Below are 20,481 nucleotides of genomic sequence, written 5' to 3'. Positions count from 1 at the left end.
AACAAAACAAGATATTTATTTCTACTAGAGAGGCTCCAAGGATAGGCTACCTATAGAATTGTTTTTCTAAACAGAAAAATCCCTGTTTCTGCTCTGTACTGCACAAGATTATAGGCAGAATTTCAGAAAGCTGAAAATCCTTTTAAATAACACTTCCTCTGGCTTTAATCACAAATAATTGCCTCTTTTGGTGCTAATGAGCATGAGCCTCACAGAATGGAATGTAATTCTGCCGGTTCATTCAGGGTAATGGCTTTGTGAGCTGGTGACACTGCTAGAGATGGGGTCTCAATTTCCTAGAGTACAATAGTGAGCAGCAATACATTTTTCACTTGAGGAAGATTTTCTAACCTATGTAAATATAAGTAGAAAACCCATTATCTGTTGATAAAAACAACAAAGTAGGTTAAAAAAAGTTTTAAGTACTGCTCTCCTTTAATAGCCATCAGCTCCCTGGATCATGAAAGTAAATACAGTACTTCACTTACTGAAATCAATGAGAAACCGTCCAAATCCTTGCCTTTGGTGCTGGGGCATGATCATTATGCAGGAGACATTATACTTCTGCTGGCAAAGTTTTTCCTGAGGGGAGGAGAAACAGATCAAGTATGTCAGAGCGCTGCTAAAGCGGGCAATTCCCTGCACCTGCCGCTGTCCATATACCACGGTCCACTGAGGTGAGCCGACGTGTTGGGTCAGGATCAAGCAGAATAACGCGACCATCTTAATCAATCAAACTATCAGCCAAAAACAAACTACGCACTCCAGGCATGCCTCTCAATTACGTCTTTATTCTTGAAAGTCAGCACCATGAAATATGAATAAAGAATCCAAGGAAATGTGAGTCAAATGAAACAGCACAGTATGGAAGAAAGGTTTTCTATGCTCAAGCAACCTGGGAGATGGGCAGAGGGGATGGGGGAAGATCCAGAGAGTCACCCAGCGGGATCAGTTAAGAGCACCTTGCTAAAGGCCACAGTGAAACTAAAACAGTGTCTGTGTGGGAAGACTTGCACAATACATTTCTCTTATGAATAAACAGTCAAAGTAAAACGCTGGAGAAATAATCTATATTTCAAAGAAGGACAACAAAACAAAAAAGACAACAACAAGAAGAAATCCCCAAGCCTCCAAACCAAAGTGAGGCCAACATATTACCAACAGTCTGAAACCAGGAGGAAGACTGGAGAGAATATAGTGGAAATGGTTCTTGTAGTTCAGGGAAAATTTGCAATGTTCATGGGCTATGGCATCAGAGCAGCAACATTTTCTTCACAGTACATAGAAGCCGCCAAAACCTACACAGAGAAGACCTGGAAAAGGCTTTTGAGGTTGTGAATGCTCTGGCCAACTATAAACCACAAATTAGATTAACCACAAATGGTACTAACCACATCAAAGAATTACTTTGGAACACCCAGATCTTTAATGAACCTATTTGAAAGATCACAGGAAATGGTGGAGGAAAAAACACTACAGGGCAGCATTAAAGATTTCTTTGTGAAAAAGATGTGCTCCCAACTTTTGCACATTTGGAGCTGTCTGTGGAGTCTCCAAGAAATGACAAGTAAGAAATCCTGTATGTCAATTTTCCTAAGAAACCGGACGGTCCCATCACTGGATATGTGCACCCACGGCAAGGATTCACATAATTAGTCTGTTTTGCAAAGTCAGACAAATGGGTCACTGTATCTAAAATGAGGGGTACTCTGAGCTAAAGGATTCATCCTTGACACAAGTCTTTTCTCTATTCCAAACTATTTTTACCTGTATGGCATTTTTGGAAATCTAACCCCAAAGTGGTCCTTTCCCCTCATCCTTGCCCCCTGCCTTTAAACACATGTTACCACAGCTAAACTCTAAACAACTGCTCCCTCTTTCCTTCCTGTTTTGAGTCATCATGCTTAGAAAGATATATGCATGTAATGATTTACACTAAACTTTTCTAGGTCATCTCAGCCATCCTTTGGCTATAACATCTAGAATTTGGTTTAATCTCAAAGGGCCACAGTCCTTTAAACTCCAACCGAGATGTTAGAATATGGCTTAATTTGCATCTAGTCTTTTAGCATGGCTGTTTTTTAGATTTTCTTTTACTGCACTTGCAAAGGATATTTTAATATTCCAAGTATGGTAAGAAATGACAGCAGTTGCTGCCATACTATAAAAGAAACAGTGACAAAATGAAAAAAGTTTAGCTTGTTCTAAGTAAAATGTTTGGCGAAGAAAATGGCAACCCACTCCAGTATTGTTGCCTAGAAAATTCCATGGACAGCAGAGCCTGGCACCCTATAGTTCATGGGGTTGAAAAGAGTCAGACTGACCATGCACGCAAATAAAAATGTTGGGTGCCCTGTGACAAAGAGGACTCAAACCCCAAGAGTTACTGTGAACCAAAGACCTAGAGGTCAATTCAACATAAGGCAGAACAATGTCAATGGGCATCACTATTTGTTTTAAAATGCAGATAGATTTAAAGAAACACCATTTTCAAACAGAAAGGACAGTCATGACCATTATTCTTTTTAATTCTTTGGAGAAAAAATTAAAAATTCTTTTAAATTCTTTGGACACATCTATACAGAAGGTAAAATGTTCTATAAATTATATAAATTTCCTAGCTATTGCTTTCCTTTGTATTAATTCTCTATCATCTGTAACCTATTAAATTTAACAGTCTTCTTTTTCATTTTAGAGCTTTACCAAATACATGGATTAAAATGGTGAGGCCGTTTCCCATGAGTGCTGTCACTTATTCCTGTTTCTGTTTATGGTCTCTGGGTTGTTTCTTAAATTTAGAAAAACTTCTGTATGCAAAGTTTTGACCTTCCATGAAAACGACAATTCCATTAGGTGTTCCATTATGCAATAGTAGATTAATTAAAATTCACTTATCACCTAATATGTAAACATATATCATAAAATAAATAAGCTATAGGATTTGGAGCATTTATATTCTGCCCTAGAAATCTTATAATTACCATTCTGGCATATTAAACTATTTCCTAAGTACCTAAGAAAATTTAAGGTTAGCCTGATAAGTATCTCCAAACTCAGATTCCTTTTATTGCATACAAGTTAATGTATCTCAGAAGCCTTTGAACAGAAGAATGTGAGATAATTGCTCTGAACCACGTGAAAAAGACAAACTATGGCCACTCAATATGTCAAGGGCTCCCCTATATTAATAGCTGGAGATCCTTAGGCTTTCTAAAGAGGAGGCTACTTCAGATCTTAAAACAATAGCACAGAGAGTAACAGACGAAAGAGTAAAACCAGCCATTATATCAGCTTAACTGTCCAAATGCCAATGTTCCAACTCACTGAGATACTGAAGACCACAGAGGGAATGCAACAAGGAGAAAAGAGAATTATCTTTTAAATGCTACATTATACTGAAACCTTCATGTTGATACCACTTAGGAGGAAAGGGGCACTAAGCTTAAAATTTAGAAAATGAAAGATGCTAGGTGGTCTGCAAGGCAGCAATTATAACATTACGTGAATGCTGACAGTCAACACAGCTAACAGTGCTGAGGTCTTTTACACACTTCCTAGGCACAATGCTCATGGTTTTTGTGTGTGTGTTTTTCTTAATGAGCTCTGAATAAGAATCTGAGCTTTTCAGAAACATGTCATTTATTCAAATTAGAGTCATAAAAAGGCCCTGTTTGAAGAATTGGACTCTACCAAAAACATTCTGAAAAAGAAAATGAAGGTCATACTGGCTCTTGTTTTACCTTAGAGAAGTATCCAACCAGATGACAGCCCTTTTCATCATTTTTTGTAAGGACATAAAAAAGGAATGGCTCGACATCATAATACAATGTTTTGTGGTCCAGGAAGAGCTTGGCTAACAAGCAAAGGTTTTGGCAATAAATTTTGCTCATATTCCCATCAACCTAGCAAAGAGAAACAGACAACATTATTTAACATAAAAATACCACTCAATATAAAACTGTTTCTTTTATATGGTATTTTGGAAAGCATATACTTATTTTTTCAAATCCCAAACTAAACAATTAACACACTCCATTAACCAAGAAAGTTCACCAGAAAATAGCTGTCATTTGGCAAATCAGAATTCCACCTTTTCTCTTAAATTGGGGTAAATTTAAGGCAGCTTAAATTTCTCTTTACACTTCCTGAAGAAAGGCCACACATTGCTAACAAAGGAGTAATTTTTATTTACTATTTATTACAACTAAAAAAATGAGTAGGCATGCCTTCTCTATTTGAACCAAGTAAACCTGAATTAAAGAAACGTAAACCAATCAAAATGCTGCTTGAGTCGGTTAAACTTTATGTTGTTTCCAAAGGGCTTCACATAAAAATAAAACAAACTATATTATTCTGATTCCTCAGAGACGTGGATGCACAAAAGAGGCTTCCATTTTGGTTTTATCCCAAGCATCATTTTAAATATAATTGGAAAAGATAAAATTTCTATGTTGGGAATACTTACAGAGAAAGTGAGATGAATTTTAACCTACAGTGAGTACCATGATTACAGTCTACTTCTCTTCAAAATAAAAGAATCAAGCTGTGACACTGATGGTTACAGACAGGAGGCGAGGCATAGATGCCAATTTCGTTGATCAAATGTAGTTACTTGTTGAAAACAGAAAGCACAGCAGATTCAAGAAGAATTTCCCTAGCACTTTTCTTACGGGAAATGGATATTTGCTAACCAGAGCTCTTGGACAATGAACTTGATCATTCTTGAGTCTCCTGTGGACCACACCAGTTCTCATAATGCACAGATTATTTTTAGACTTCATATAACCATTTCCCTTGGATGATACCTAGGTCCCACACATGGCAACATGATCAAATATGGGCAACAGGCACAGAGGATACAATTCTCTCTTTAATTAAAGTAAGTTTTTGGGAGTATGGTCCTTTTGGAAATGGTAGTATATTACAAAAAGGAAAGACAAAGATGTATGTATCCCTGAACCAGAAAAATAGAGAGATGACAACGCTGAAAAGTCTTACCAGTTGTGAAAAGTCTAAAATGACATGCTTTCAAGAGGGATATAGAAAAGATAGGAAAGTAGTAATCTGTGATTATTATTCATTTATTTTATAAGTTACTAAGGATACTGCAAAGACAAAAGTTTCCCACATGCTATACTCTTAGTATTAACTCAGATTCTAAAATAGGGACCTTGGCACTTATCCAATCCAATTCCTTCAATTATTTTTATGAATAAAAAATTTACAGATCTGCTTCTGATTTTTCCCTTCTTATCTATGTATGGTCCCAAAGTACCTACCCTGAATTAGAGCATTCTCATTAGCCTAACAAGATTGATTCTCTTACCCCGAGAAGACTTTTCCTGGATTTATGAGAGGTTCACCCCCTCTGGCAGAGTTATGCTGATTTATTTAACAATTACTTAAAGCCAACAATGTGTTCTGTCCTTTGAGAAACAATGAGACACTGATTTTCATTTTATTTTGGTTAGAAGAAAGCTTCCAAGGCATCAAGGAAGGAGCCAACAGTTAAGTTGAACTTGTGACATTCATTAATTAAGCTTCAACTGAGAACAGCTCTGTTGTCTCAACTGGTTGGGGCTGGCCTGTTAGCATCCCAGGATGAACAACAGGACAGCAACGGGCATCTGCCTCTCCCTTTAGCCCAGTGGTTCTCACTGTGGGTGATTTTGTCCTTCAAGAGACATTGGCTGTCTGGATATTCTGACTGGAGGGCGTTTGGTGCTACTGGCATTTAGTGGGTACAGGCCAGGGATGCTGCTAAACATCCTACAATGCCCGCTATACCAAAGAATCATCCAGCCCAAAACGTAAACAGCCCCCAGGGTGAGAAACCTTGTGCCTCCCGTTTAGTAAGGACTAACACATCAAATCTTCCCAGCAACAAAACCCTTCTCCCTTCAAGCTTGCCAAGAGAGCCTGATTTAACCAGGAGGAGGGGCTTCAGAAAGATCATAAGACACAATACACGTGTTTCTCTGGTGAGTCTTGGGAAAAAGCAATGGGCCCAAGACTGTCTGAGACAGGGAGCCTGATCCAAGAGAGAAACCTAGGCATGACCCTCCCCTACATTAAATTCAATGCAAGACATTACAGACCAGAATTATAGAGAAATGTGGGGGTAGAATAATAAATTTCTAATCTGAACAACTCCGAAAAAGAGAACCCTAAAGTAAAACTATTTCGGAGAAAGAGGAGCTCATATCTGCTGTGCAGGGAAGGCTTGTTCTGAGCACTCAGGAATGAACTCAATGACTGAGATGTGTAACAGAAAGGATAATAAGGCAGGGTGATGGAAGTGGTCAACCAGAGTAAGAGAACTGAGAAGGCCTGTGAATAGGCAATAATAGCAAAGAAAGGCATGGACTCTTCAAGGAACAAGTGACTCAGCTAAGCTGGATCCCTGAAACTGACAACAAAACATGATCAAACAATGACACGATATACCGGCAAAGATCTTCTGCTACTAAATCACTTCTGAAAACACAACATGTCTTCAAGAACACACAATAACAGACACATGGCCACACGGGCTTCCTGTGAACAGCAGAGTTCTCCAGGGGTGGCCACCTACCCAGACTGGGAAGGGAGGGAGTCCCAACATCTGCTGAGGTCTCACCAAAAGGATTATCCACCCTGCCAAGAAGTGGATGGAAACACAGGTGGTTGTGTATTGAGGAGATATGTACAGCTGCTCAATTCCCTGGAAGAGTGAGCACCTGCCAGACACTGGCTGGAGCTGCTGAACAAAGCTAATTTCTCCTGCCAAAGAGAGTAGAATTTACAAAGAGCTAAGGAGATCATAAATTCACTGGTGAATATATCTGGTGCAGACAGGGATTTGGGAGAAGACAAAAAAGTTAATGTGATGAAGTAGGAATTCATCATCGATCTCAAAGGTTGCTTAACATGGTTAGAAAAACACTTCAAAATATGGAGATATTTGAAAAAGCAGTCTGAATTTCAGTGCCAAAATTGAATAAACATTGTACCTTCTATGAACAAATCAGTACATAGTCAACAATTAGAAGCACTAGGTTTCTAATGCTGAGTTTTTTATTTACACATGCTTACCTCAAATACTGAAAGGTCTTTCCTTCGGTAAATTTCATTTGCTGGAGGATGAAACCATCCACATTTCTTTGAGTGTCTTAATAAAATATTTTTACTTTTCATATATTTAAGACAGAATTCACACAGGTAAAGCTTTGGTAATCTGTTGAAATTTTAAAACCAAAGAATATAATCTGATTGGTTATTCCTTTCAGGGGGAAATATTAAACATTGTTCAATTCTCTCTAAGCCACACAAAGGCGGTATAATAGTATCTGAAAGAAGTAGTTTAAAAAGGAAAAAGAAAGCCAGTAGTAGACAGAACGTACAAACTTCACATTATTTTTTCAATCTGATAGTATTTGCTGTCTTTACTGTGCAAAAAATCATTTCTTTCCTTAGAAATGTCCTACAGAAAAAAGGTTTTCAGACTTGGAACTATGACTCTAAAAACAATGGCATCCTGTCATCCATGTATATTTTTCAAATTTCACACTTAATGTCATGATTTCAATATTACATATAATCAGTGGTGTGTAATGATAACAAATCTTTTCAGAGAGAAGTGAACTCATTATTTTTAAAGTGATCTGTGTACTTATAAGACAGGGAAGTCCTAGAATTTAGCTGTCTCCATTTCTTATGGATGAGGTAACTTTAAGGTTACTATCAGTTATACACAATCTAAAGCACTAAATGCAGTCAAGTCAAATGACCTTATCTGTTCCTACCAATTCCACTGACTCTGAGTAACATTAGACAATCAGCTTTCTCACGTCTGCTGAGTTTTTCTCCTCCTTAGAAATGATACCATTTTGTTAACCAGTGCCCTGCTGTGCTTAGGTGGACACTACTTGTATTTAAAAGAGAATGCCTGGAAGCATTCTCAAGGGCTTTGGGATATAAACATGGGGAGAAGGGTTTTGGGGAGAACTAGACAGACTCATCATGGAAATCTCAAATCTTGGATTCATATACAAAATGTATCCAAAGCTCTCAGAACAACATGACTTATGATTATCCATACATATAAAAGCTCATTGGTGTTTGGTGTTTTTCAAAAACTGTTTAGGAACACGGAGCTGAGCAATATAAACTGGGAGCAGAAACCAAAACCCCTGACTCTTAGTCTCCCACTTAACTTCTAGAAATCCTCCCCATTTTCTCCAGTTAGATGACTGGGCAGATGCCCATGAGAAAGAGAAAAGGGTGATATCTATTCTAGAAGAAAAGTAAATTTGTGATTACCAAACTTTGCAGGCTAAAGCATTTGAGAAGATACTAATGAAGTATGCCCTGACATACCTGAAGGAAAAAAAAAATCTGTTCACAAAACACCCATTTTTAGATACATTAATTCAAGACAATTTCACAGCTAATCTTAGTTCAGGACAAAAGAAAATCCTAGTACCATTATTTTGTCTTCATTTTTAGCAAGTTAGTCACAGATGGCTCTAAAAGTCAAGCCTCTGAAGGCTACCCACTCCCACCTATTTTCTTCCACATTCCCTTCTCTTGCTACCCATGCTAAGAGCTAAGCCGCTTTAGTTGTGTCTGACTCTTGCGACCCTGTGGACGGTAGCCCGCCAAGCTCCTCTGTCCATGGGATTCTCCAGACAAGAATACTGGAGTGGGTTGCCAATTCCTCCTCCAGGTCTTTTGTTCTAATTTACGTTAAAAAAAAAAAAAGAATACTTGACAATAAAATGCCAGAAATCACGAGATAAAACTAACAGGCCTAATTAGGAAAATGCAAAAGGCAACCAAGAAGAAACTACCAAATACTTTACAATGGCTACATTTTTTTTTTCTTGATTTGGTTTCTTACACAAACAATATTTCCCCAGTTAATCAAGAGCGAAAAAAAAATGGACTGGAAGTTTAAAGACGAAATTTACAACAATGGTGTAACTAAGGAGCATACAGTGTTTATCGAGAACAATGACTGCTATAAGGTGCTGACAAATGTAATAGTTTTGGAAACACCTGAAATTGACACTCAAAATTTACGTCTTAAAAAATCACCTAATTTCAGTTTTAGAGGGCTCCTTCCTACGTGTGAGACGTCAAGGCTGCACACCCGCCAGGCTTATTCCATTACCTTGCATATTCCTGTGGGTAAGGCGAGGAGTACCAGGTTTGGATTTCATATTTCCCAAATTCTATTACAGAAGGGTACCGGCCACAGTCTTCTACTCCACTTTCACACTCTATCTTCTGTCAGAAAGAAAACAAAATAGAAGTCTCAGAAGAGGATTTCTTCACTTACACTTTGGTTCTTTTACCAATGGATATGAAAATCTACCAACGCTAACCATAATTGTGAATTTTCATGTTGTTGAAAAAAACATTATAGGCCCTTGTGAAACAACAGTCAACTTTGTATCATATTCATATATAAACACTCTTAAGAAACAGTATTACCAATATAGGAAAAAAGTGAGTACCTGTTAAAACATACAAATGTCTATGAACAGTCAATAATCTGCTATAGTGTATTAAATCTGAGGAAATTCTAAGATGATGCAGCTATTACACACTGTCACACTGTTAACAGTTCCTATTTCTCCACCAAGTAACATTTACCCCAACTGTAATTAAATAACCAATTTGAAGTCTGCAGTCTGACACCCATCTCCTTTTACACTCATGCAGGAGGTTAGAACTTTGCCTGCCTGATTCATCGGGACATTCCCAGGATCTAGCCCAGTGCCTGACACAGCCAAGACATGTTCTTGAATGGAAAAGCCAGGGTTACTGGGTTGGATAGAACAGGCTTTAGGTTTAGCAGTAACTTTCAGGTAATTTCTTGCTGTTCATCATGTTTAAATATGAATGCCAGATACAATCTCCCAAAGTGGTAATATTTAAGGACTTCAAATCTCAGTGACTGGGGGGCGGGGGTGGCTGGGTGGGTGGTGGTGAGGGTATGGGATATATTTTATTTTAGCCAAAGGGAAAAACACTACAAAGAATGCAGAATGAGGAATGGAAATATCCAATGGCCCCTCAAGGAGAAATAAGCACAAATATTTAGTCCAAGTGGTTTCTACTAAAACTTCAAGTTTTAGTTCAAAGTTCAAAGAACCTTCAGACAGACCCCTACTCCCCACAAAAGGAAGTGAGGTAGAGTAGGTAATCGATCCATAAATATCGTGCCCTGAGAATGTGATCTTGTTCAGCTGCTAAATCGTGTCTGACTCTTTGTGACCCAATGGACTGCAGCATGCAAGGGTTTCCTGTCTTTCACTATCTCCTGGAGTTTGCTCAAATTTATGTCCACTGAGTCAGTGATGCTATCTAACCATCTCATCTTAGGCCGCCCTCATCTACTTTTACCTTCAATTTTTCTCAGCATCAGTCTTTTCCAATGAGTCGGCTGCTAAATGTGGTCTACTAACAGAAAAACTCACAATCCATAATAAATTTGTTTCTGACAAGTCCAATAGCCCTTCCTTTCAACGTTTTGGTGAAAATAAGCTAAGTAGAGTTACTATCTTAGGGAAATCATTTAAAAGAAATTACTGGATATTGAAAATAAAAGTAATTACAACTGATCATGCAACATAATATTGTCTTCACCAATGCCCAGGAGTTAAAATCAGGAGACGTTTTTCGTATTGTTGGCCGTCTGAGCTGGAAGAAGCACCGGTCAATTTAAAAGTGATTTCTTCTTTCACTGAGCTATTTAAAAGGGCTATTTTCTTAATTTAAGCAAGAATAATTAGAAATCTATTCCTTTACCCCTAGAAAGTGAAAGTGAAGTCGCTCAGTCGTGTCTGACTCTTTGGGACCCCATGGACTCTAGCCTGCCAGGCTCCTCTGTCCATGTGATTCTCCAGGCAAGAATACGGGAGTGGGTTGCCATTTCCTTCTCCAGGGGATCTTCCCAACCCAGGGATCGAACCTGGGTCTCCTGCACTGCAGGCAGATGCTTTATCCGCTGAGCCACCAGGAGCATTTTTCAAAATCTGCCTCAACAACTGCTACTCTGGCCTATTTTGTGAGACTAGCTGAGCCATTACCAACTTGTGAGAGTGAAGACAACTCAAAGACAGAACTTTTGAATGTACAGTTAACAGAAATGATAGTAGCAGTTAAAGAACCACAAAGGATTTTGAAGGGGATTCTTTATAAAATCAAGGCAGTTAATTTCACAACAGTCAGATACAAAAGTCATATATTATCTTAGTTTCTGGAATGCAGTGTCCTGGCCTTACCTCCCAAGACAGTTCCTGGGCCTGCTTGAAAACATCCAAATCCTCTTCAGTAACGGTATCCTTGTTTCCAATCACATTTATATCTGTACTTTCCTGTTTGATGCTTATTTTGATTTCCGTATCTGTCATTTAAAACCAGCAGAAAGTGTATTTACTGACTTGCATCATGAATAACCACCATATAATTACCAAAATGGTACCAAATTAGCACAGTGGGCAAATAGGGAATTTTATTTTTTTTAAAGCTTTATAAGCTTTTACGTCTAAGCGCTACTCATAGATCCAGCAGTACCTTTTCCCTGCCGTACCCAAATTATTTGAATTATCACTGTCATCTTCTTATAGCTTCAGTAAACAAACGCAGGAAAGTAAGAGCAATACAAAGCAAAATCACAGTTTTCAACCAAGATTAGAAGGCATATCAATGTCTAGGTATAGAATTCCCATGATCATGTTTGAGACAATAAAATCTATCATTCTGTCCCAATGACACAGTTTGGCTTTTGTTTTATATAAAGGATACCAAATGTAACGGGCCAATTTGTTAAATGAAATCATGAAATCAGTTTTCTCCCTGAGGTGAATACACACACAGACACACTCACATCCAAAAAAGCACACATCACAGAATCACAGATCAGGCTCTGTTGAGAAGGAAGCAGGATGAACTTTGTCATGAGAAAGCAATGGACAGAGGGAAACGAGGAGCCGACGTCCGCGCTGCCGGAAGCGCGGACAGCACGAGGCCACACAGCGCTGTGGCTGGAGAGGTGGCGCGGGGAGGAGCGTGGCGGAAGCGCGACAGGGGCTGCTCATGCGGGACCACAGCGCCATAAGCAACGCTATGACGGCATCTGGGGGGGCCCTAGTGTCACTACAAATGGAAGGAAATCACCAGAGTGGGAGAGTATTAGTTGAAAAAACAATGTTTTGGAGGTTTAGTCAGCATTAGAAAAAGGTCAAAGTTTCACTGCTTCTGTATGAAAGTGAAGTTGAGAACAAGAGAAATAGCTAAGACCTATGTGACAAATAGGAATTGATTGATTGTTTTTTTTCCGGGGGTTGGGGAGAAAGGGACGGGACGCAGGTTTGGTTGGAGCTTTGACCTTTTGCTTACCATCATCCTGATCAGGTTTAATCCTTCCGTCTGTCAAGCTCCCCTTCCCTGGTGAGGGGGTCCCCATCTGAGGGGTCACTTTATATTTTAACCTGCCTAGCATCCTGTGCTTTTTAAGGAAAGTTGTTCGCTTGAAGTGAGCAATTGCTTTAAAAATACGCCCTCTAGCCATCCCCCAGCTAGAGGAGGAGGAGTGAGAAATAAACCTACTTCTAACATCTCTTTTTCCAAAGAAATGGGCTTTAGACTTTGCTGTGAGAGGGAATTCGGTTTTACGACGCATACGTTTAGGCGGTGCATAACTTGGGTGTCCCTTTTGGCGAGACTGTCCCTGAGTGGTATAGATATGAGAGAGTCCGTCAAAGAGTGCCTTCAGCTGGCTGTTATTAGTAAGACTGCTAAAGGAGGGCACGCTGGACTGGCTGGAGGAACTCTGAGGAGAGGTAGAAGAAACAGAAGTGCTGGACTTTTGTGAGCTGGGGCTCTGACCAGAGATGGGGGTCGGGGGTGGGAGTGAAGAAAGTGGAGGTTTTAGCTTTTGTGTGGTACCTGGAGCCAACACATGAGAAGTGCATGGCTGTTTCTGAGAGACCTTTTTCCTTGGACGATAGTGCTTTGAAAAGTCTATTATTTCACCTCGTGATCTGCGACCATCAGGTGATGGTGTAAAAAACTTAGTAAGGCCATCAATGAGCCCTTTGGTTTTCTTGTTAACTTTAAGTGTAGAGGCAGAAATGTAGGTGGAGGTGGTGGTGATTTTGGTGGTGGCACCAGGCCGAGTGGGGTCTGTAACAGCCAATCTGCTGCTTGAGTCCTTCCCAGATGCAGCATGACCGGATGAAGGTGTGGTACAGACTTTAGTCTTTTGACCCCTACCAGGTGACCCCCTTCCTGTGAATGCATTCATGGATCCTTCATCACTGGTTACAGACCTAGGCAAAAATTTAGAGAATAGTATCAGCATTTAATAATAAAATTATAAAGGTATCTAACACAAGTTTATAGCAACTAGATGCAGTCAACGGGCTTAAACTTAAAAAACTGAATTGTGACCCTAAAGCCCTGCTTGTGTGTGTGCCTTCACTGAGGTGCTTTTCTCTGTTGCAGCCACTACGCTAGCAAGTCATGATTCTGCCAGGGCCTGTCCAACAGGTACTGGAAGAATCATGTGGACCCAAGGGGATTATAAGTAAGAAAATTTTTGAGGAGATTAAAAGATCACCCAATGGTTTCATTATAATTAAATAAAAAAATGTTACCCCTTGTGTCATGATACATAATTGTGATTTTCTGAAATGCCTTTAAAAAAAAAAGTATTAAAGGAAAGAAGTCATAAGTATTATCTAGAAGTGCAAGAAGAAACTTATATAATCTCTAGTTAGAAGCAATTTTAACTCCAATGGAAAATTTATAGAAACAGAATTTAGTTATTAACTATAAATTAATTTTTTTTTTAAAGTAAACATTAAAAAAATACCCTCTTCCTCTTAGAATTTTATGCTTAGGATGATAAGATAACCAATAATACTCTCTAAGTAGAGGAGACAATTAATTGCAGCATAAAATATTGCTGAAAAAAGGACAACAATAGCAAAAAACTGAAGAAATGGTTAAAGAAAAGCTACAGCGGGTCAGACATGACATGGAAAGTCTGGTGGAGAAGCAGCACATTTACCATGGTCATTATCAGACACCTGGCATCAGAATCTTTACACACTGGTTCTGACTGCTATTTCAGTTCCTGTGATGCTGGTTCTGCTCATACAGCTGTGTGCTCAATGGAGACTGGAGGTCACTCTGCTAGCACAGCTGCCTACAGGAACGGCAGCTGCCTGCCTTCGCCTCAGGCTAGGGCTTGGAAAGCCACCCGTTTTGCAGTAGAATTTTATACAACAGAAACATGTGCATGTGAATTATGGCAGTGCTGGGGCCCGAGAACGGACCTTAAAAATTATCAGTTGAGCTGACGGCTAGTAATGAAGAAATGGAAGCCTGAAAATGATATGATCTTAAATTATAAAAATATCTTAAGTAATTACAAAAAGAAGAGCATAGTTTAGTGGTTATCCTGTACATAGAGATTTGATGAACAATTTCAGCAGTCGCCCTAAAGGGGAGGCTGGCGTAGGTCTATGGAGCAAGCTACTAAGGCCCATCTGAAGCAGCTCAACCGCCAAGAGCTTCGCCCAAAGCCACCGAGTCAGCCAAATCAGGTTAGAGCTGGAGATCTCGAGTGTCACACTGAGAGTCACCAGTAAACAACTCATCCAGGATAAAACGTTTTGCATCAGAATGTTACATTTGGACTGTATCTGGAATCGATTGCCCAGAAAGGATAATATGCTTATAAAGCATGTAAAAAGGAAAACTCCCCAGACTGTCTTAAAAATTCCTAAGCTCAAAGGACAATTTTGGACAAACAAAAAGTTAGGATTGGTGCCAGATGTAATTTTCAGCTGTGTCCTTTGTTTAGAAAGTTTATATCCTAATTCAGTTTTTTAAATTGGGCCCTGAGGATACAGTCCCATTTCAAGAACAATGCTTAACACTGGATGAACGCAAAAACACGTAATTCCTACTTCAAGTGATGCTAATATGAAAGATTTTATTCATGAATATGTTTCATGTTTGCCTCTACAAATTAACACAAATTCCACATTAGAATGGCCACCAGTTAGAAGATTTTCATAAAGTTTCACAAAACACTCTAGAAAGGAGCATGCATTTTCTACTTCTCCTTTGGGAGATAGAAGTGCAGGAGGATCCTGTTTTCCTGAGACCAGGTAATAATAAAATGAATTGCTCCAGATAAAACTAAGGGAGAGGGGAGAGTAAGCAAGTAAGACACCTGGTGTTTGTTCACTGTGTGTAGAGTTCCTGTTCATTTCTACATTGCAATGACCCTTTCACTAAGCCCAAAGAGAAAGGCAATGGTCTTACAGACAGCTGCTTCAGATATGCAAGTCTACAGATTTCATTTCTAAACACCTTACCTAATGCTGATATTCAGTTCTATATTCTACATGGGTTAAAAAAACAAACACACTCATTACAACTCTTTTCTCTACTTCTCCAGTAATTCCAGCTAAATGTTCTATTTGGCTTTAATGGCAACCACATGGCCACAGGCTAGAGGAAATGGGGCTAACATAGCATTGGGTTGGCCAAAAAGTATATCGTTTGGATCTTCCCTAAGATGGTATGCAATAACCCGAATGAATTTTTTGGCCAATACAATAGGACTGCATGCTACTGCAAATATATTATTTTGTCTATATGTTTGTATACATGTGCACATACCAAATGGTCCTGTCTAACTCTCTGGAGGCAAACATTAGGACAGTCATTTGCAGATTTCTCAGAAGCTTCTATTTCATAAAAGGGATCTTAAAAAGTTGTAATACTACATTAGCACCAGAAACGAGTATTTTTCTAAAATGTTATCTGGGGTAACAAAAGAGAGTCATTATAGATGTGAACAAATCCCTCTCTTGTTTTAAAAATTCCTATAAAAATATGTATATAATTAAGCTCTTTTAATGCTCAGCCAGTAATAAAGTAGGCACAATGAGTGTTTCCAATTCTTATATTCTGCTTCTGTCCTGCTGCTTGAAAAATGTCACTAAGCATCACAGATACTGGCAACAGAAGACCTCAAAATGCCAACTGTAATTTTAAATGTTATTTTCAAAAAGATTTCTACAGCTTATGCAAAAGAAGAAATATTCCTCATCCCTTGAGTTTGTAAAAATGATGCTAAAAAGTTAATGGGATCTAAGGGGGTTACAATCAACTGTATTTTAAAGCACAACATAAAAGATTTTTTTTGATAAGATCTCAACCTACAACAATCGTTGCTTTAATTTATTTTTCGGTCGTCCAATGGGTTTTGCATATCGTCGTTTTATTTGTGCAGCTTTCTCATGAAGTAGTTTTCTTCCCTTTTTCTTTGGTCTGCAGACTTGGCAAATCCACATCCCTGAATTAATATATATATGAGAAAAATATTTTAATGTTTCATTTTAGGAGAGAGATGAAATATAAAGTGCAGCTGTAATAAGCTGCCCAAGGATGCCTGTACGCAGAACTTTACCCTAGAAGGTGGATCGTTCCCTTTTGTCATTCTGCTCAGGAAGCTGTCACTAAAGGTCAGTTTTCCCAGGGTCAAGGTGATGAGAGCAGAGGGCTGACCCATCTGAGAAGTCTTCCAATAAGGTTTTGCCCAACATGTCACCAAGCCTCCCTCCACCACGTACACACACGTGAAAACCCAGTCTTGTCAGATATTATATATTTTTGGATTTAAGGGAGACATTTTTAAGTCAATCGAAACATTTTTAAGTCAACTGGAACTTCTAGGAAAAAAATACTTGTTTTATCATCTCTTTTTGGGAATTTTCTATACTAAATAAGTTATAATTCTAACATACAGTTTTTAAAGTGAAAACTTAAAACGTTTAAGTACTGTGGAGCTACAATAATTTGAAGTGTGGCATATGGAAGCAGGTCAATGATAAGAACTAAAAGGCCAGAACAACGGAGAGGTTTAGCATATCATAACAGTCATATTTCAAATCAGTGGGGAAAGGATGAAATGATTCAGAAAGGGGTGCTAGAACAAATAGAAGTCTATCTGGAAGGAAAATAATTACTTCCTATCTTTTATAAACACAAATTCTAGGCAGATGAACATTATGTGACAAAATTAAATGTTATAAGCACCAGGAAAAATACATGGCTATTTTACATAATTTAAGCACGACTGACACTTAAGACTGAAGCCATAAAGAAAAGATTCATGGATTTGACTACATGAAAATATAAAGAGCTTCTGCAAGTCAGTAAGAAAAAGGTGAAAACCCCTAATAGAAAAATGATTAATGGATAAAAACAGGTGCTTTACAAGATGATATACAAACAGCCAATAACCAAACACAAAAAAATGTTCAATTTCACTAAAGAAAATAATTATTAGACATATTTTTTCTATTCTCTAATTGGTAAAAATTTTAAACAGTAACACTGTATTACATTGAATCTAAGCTATTTATGACTACAAGATGCATCTGATTTCAAAGATGTTAAAATGTTTTTTAAAAATGTGTGTCTTAGATTCAATGAAATATAGTAATGGTGAGTGTTGATCATACAGGGAAACAGGTATTCTCATACACTGCTGGCTGGCCTGAAAACTAACATGACCTTTCATGGACATAGCCTTCAATCCAGAAATTCCTCCCTGAGGAATTTATCTTAAGGCAATAATTGTTGATGAAAAAATTGGAAATATTTGTAATATTCACTAGATGAAATTGGTTAAATTTTTTTTTTTTAAATATGGGGTTGCAAAATCAGTTATGTTCAGGAACCACCCAGGTATAATATATGTGACTGAAGCAAGCTGGAATGTAAAGCAACAGGTAGCAGTGAGACTGAGGCAGAATGGAGTACTGGCAAATTCAAATTCAAAAATCTTTAAATATAGTACCAGATCTTCTGTTACACAGTTAAGAGAAGTCTCAATAAAACATTTCTGTGGCCCACAGTCATCATGTTTATAATCTCGGCTCTATATACTACGGAATTCTACACATTCATTAAAAACTATCTTTGGGAGAATATTTAATGATGTGGGAATATGAGAATCTATTGTTAAGAGGGAAAAACCATAAACATGTACAGAATTTTCCATTTCTTTTTAAAAGGGTGGGTGGGGCAGGGAAGGAATTTCTAATTGATTATTCTTTCCATTCCTTTTTGTCAATCGGTATTTTCTAAATTTTTCACAATGAAAATGTATAAACTTTGTAATAAGAAGGCAGAGCTATTTATAACGTTCAATATACTATCATATGAGAAAAAGAAGGCTAAACTTGGCTGACTACTCAATAAACAGAGAAGAAAATCCATATTCTATATGGATATACCCATGTAAGATGGTTCAGATCTTCATGTTCAAGATTATCAACGAATGGCCAAGAATATGGTAATGGCTCCTGTTATAGGACTTTTTTGGGGTCATCATTATCACCATCATCGAGAACAAGTAATGTTTTACCTCTGAACACTCTACTGAACAACATGGAGAAAACTCTAAACTTTTAACCGACCTAGTCTAAATTTATTCTAATGGGGAGTGGTTTTAAGAGAAGAATCATCTTTTTAGTCGGGTGTCCGAATTACAGTATTTATTATATACATTACCCCCAAATTATAAACTTTTACACTTCTCTGCTCACAACCTGTACTAAACCCACAAGTATAAGGAAGGTGGGAGGGATGAAAAAATGCTTAAAGAATCTATATACTCCTGAGCTGTCAGACATTAGGACTAGGCTAATGTGTACCTAATAAAGCACATTTTTTAATAGGTTTAAAGGTTCACCTTTTGGCATTCTGGAAAGTGGGGGATCACAGCACTCCATATGGAATCCTCTATCACAGGAGTCACAGAAAAGCATATTATCCTGTAATGTAGCATATTAGAGACTAATTGAGACTGAAATCAACTGTAAAAGGCCACAAATTCTTTTGTTATCTGGTTAACAATAATAAAATAAGATAAAGCGGCACCACGATCCCTACTGAAATTTGGTATCACACGCACCTATACACTTAAAAAGAAAATAGCAGCGATCTACAAAAATGAAAGGCCTTAACACTGAAAGCTAACAATTTACCTGGAGATGGATATTGAGAGCCATACTTACTGCATTTTTGCCTTGGATTCTGCATGCACTGCACGTCTTGCATTCGATGCACTGCCACCTTAAGGCCTTTACATTTGTTGTTAATTCAGGACAAAATTTCAAACAGGATGGGTGCCCTATAAGAATAAAAAAAATAAACTGCTTTATGGGAATGGTGCCGTCGATTTTTTAAACTCACTAATATTTAATAGACAGTGACGATGTCAGCCAAAGAACCTTAGGAACTTGAAAATATGAAAAAAATCAAAGATTCCAAATTATATTTTCCCTTCTGCCCTTCCCCCTAGCACCGATATGTGACAGAGTAACTGTACAAATGTTTTCCCTAAGAGAAACTTGGAAAATGTATACCAATTCTAATCACAAGTCTTGGAGAACTTGAAGATAATGTATGCTCAGATCATGTTCTCATACCTGTGCCTTCTGTTAAATCTCTTGCCCTTGCCCTCTTCATCAACCACCATCTACCCCAAAGCTTTCTGGCCTGCTGGCCTGTGAGCAGAGTGCTGAAGTTCAAATGATTCCTACTTTCTGTGTGTAATGAAATCATAAAACATAAAACAACAGTTAACTAAATAAAAACCTGACGCTGCTTAACATAATACAATGAACAAATGCAAAAAAAGAAAAAAACTCAGGAGTATACAAAGACTACCCCATTGCTGGGATATACAAAGAAGGCACCACTGCCATCTTGCCCCGGGTTCCTGAATTTAAAATCTGTAAGTGGGAGTTGTTGTTTAAGTCGCTAAGTCACGTCTGACTCTTTGCGACCCCACTGACTGTAGCTCACCAGTCTCCTCTGTCTATGGGATTTTCCAGGCAAGAATACTGGAGTGGGTTGCCATTTCCTTCTCCAGGGGATCTTTCCAACCCAGGGATCGAACCTGGGTGTCCTGCTTGGCAGGCAGATTCTTTACCACTGAGTCATCTGGGAAGCTCTGGAAGCAGGAATAGAAACAGTGAATTTGGGAGTTAAGAAGTTGCAAAGTCCAGGCTACACAGAACACGCCAAGAAGCACACCCTTAGCAAGTGTCCCACATTTTTCTGAGAGTTCGGCTTTTCCACCCTGTTTTGGACACACTTTTCATCTAGCAGCTCTCACCTCACACAGGAAAACTGGAGACCCCAAGGGATAGCACCACTTAAGAAAGTCAGCCAGGCTACACTGAGTAATAGATCTCTCTGAAAGGTTTGGGGAGTGTGAGTCCAGACTCTGGAAGTTTAAAATCTGATGGTCTTTTATCACATAAACCTGAGACCTCCAAATTTGATTTTAGTTTTCTAAATCTGGTCTTAAAATAGTACAGATGTTAGTAAGTCCCATGTGAAAGAACTTATAACCAAGCTGCAAAAGAAACCTGAGGGGTAAAAAAAAAA

General features: G+C 38.3%; 1 protein-coding gene across 8 annotated transcripts in view; it reads right to left on the bottom strand.

The window, feature by feature from the left end:
• Window positions 1–20,481, bottom strand: part of KAT6B (K(lysine) acetyltransferase 6B) — a 183,123-nt gene that overhangs the window by 35,583 nt on the left and 127,059 nt on the right. For 5 of the 8 annotated variants that reach the window (XM_010852359.1, XM_010852360.1, XM_010852358.1 and 2 more), the window contains exons 5-13: window positions 19,101–19,216; window positions 18,776–18,857; window positions 16,237–16,369; window positions 12,391–13,322; window positions 11,274–11,395; window positions 9,155–9,270; window positions 7,075–7,216; window positions 3,741–3,902; window positions 489–582 (exon numbers count right to left, since the gene is read on the bottom strand). In XM_010852359.1, the coding sequence (XP_010850661.1) occupies window positions 489–582; window positions 3,741–3,902; window positions 7,075–7,216; window positions 9,155–9,270; window positions 11,274–11,395; window positions 12,391–13,322; window positions 16,237–16,369; window positions 18,776–18,857; window positions 19,101–19,216 (1,899 nt within the window). Of the gene's footprint in view, window positions 1–488; window positions 583–3,740; window positions 3,903–7,074; window positions 7,217–9,154; window positions 9,271–11,273; window positions 11,396–12,390; window positions 13,323–16,236; window positions 16,370–18,775; window positions 18,858–19,100; window positions 19,217–20,481 lie in introns of those variants that run through there. The other 3 variants (XM_010852362.1, XM_010852363.1, XM_010852364.1) reach the window with 3 other exon arrangements.

This window comes from Bison bison, unplaced genomic scaffold (assembly GCF_000754665.1).
Source record: "Bison bison bison isolate TAMUID 2011002044 unplaced genomic scaffold, Bison_UMD1.0 scf7180017864309, whole genome shotgun sequence".
NCBI classification, from domain to species: Eukaryota; Metazoa; Chordata; class Mammalia; order Artiodactyla; family Bovidae; genus Bison; species Bison bison.
The sequence above is the reverse complement of the archived record's forward strand: the minus strand, read 5'-3'. Positions and strand labels throughout refer to the sequence as shown.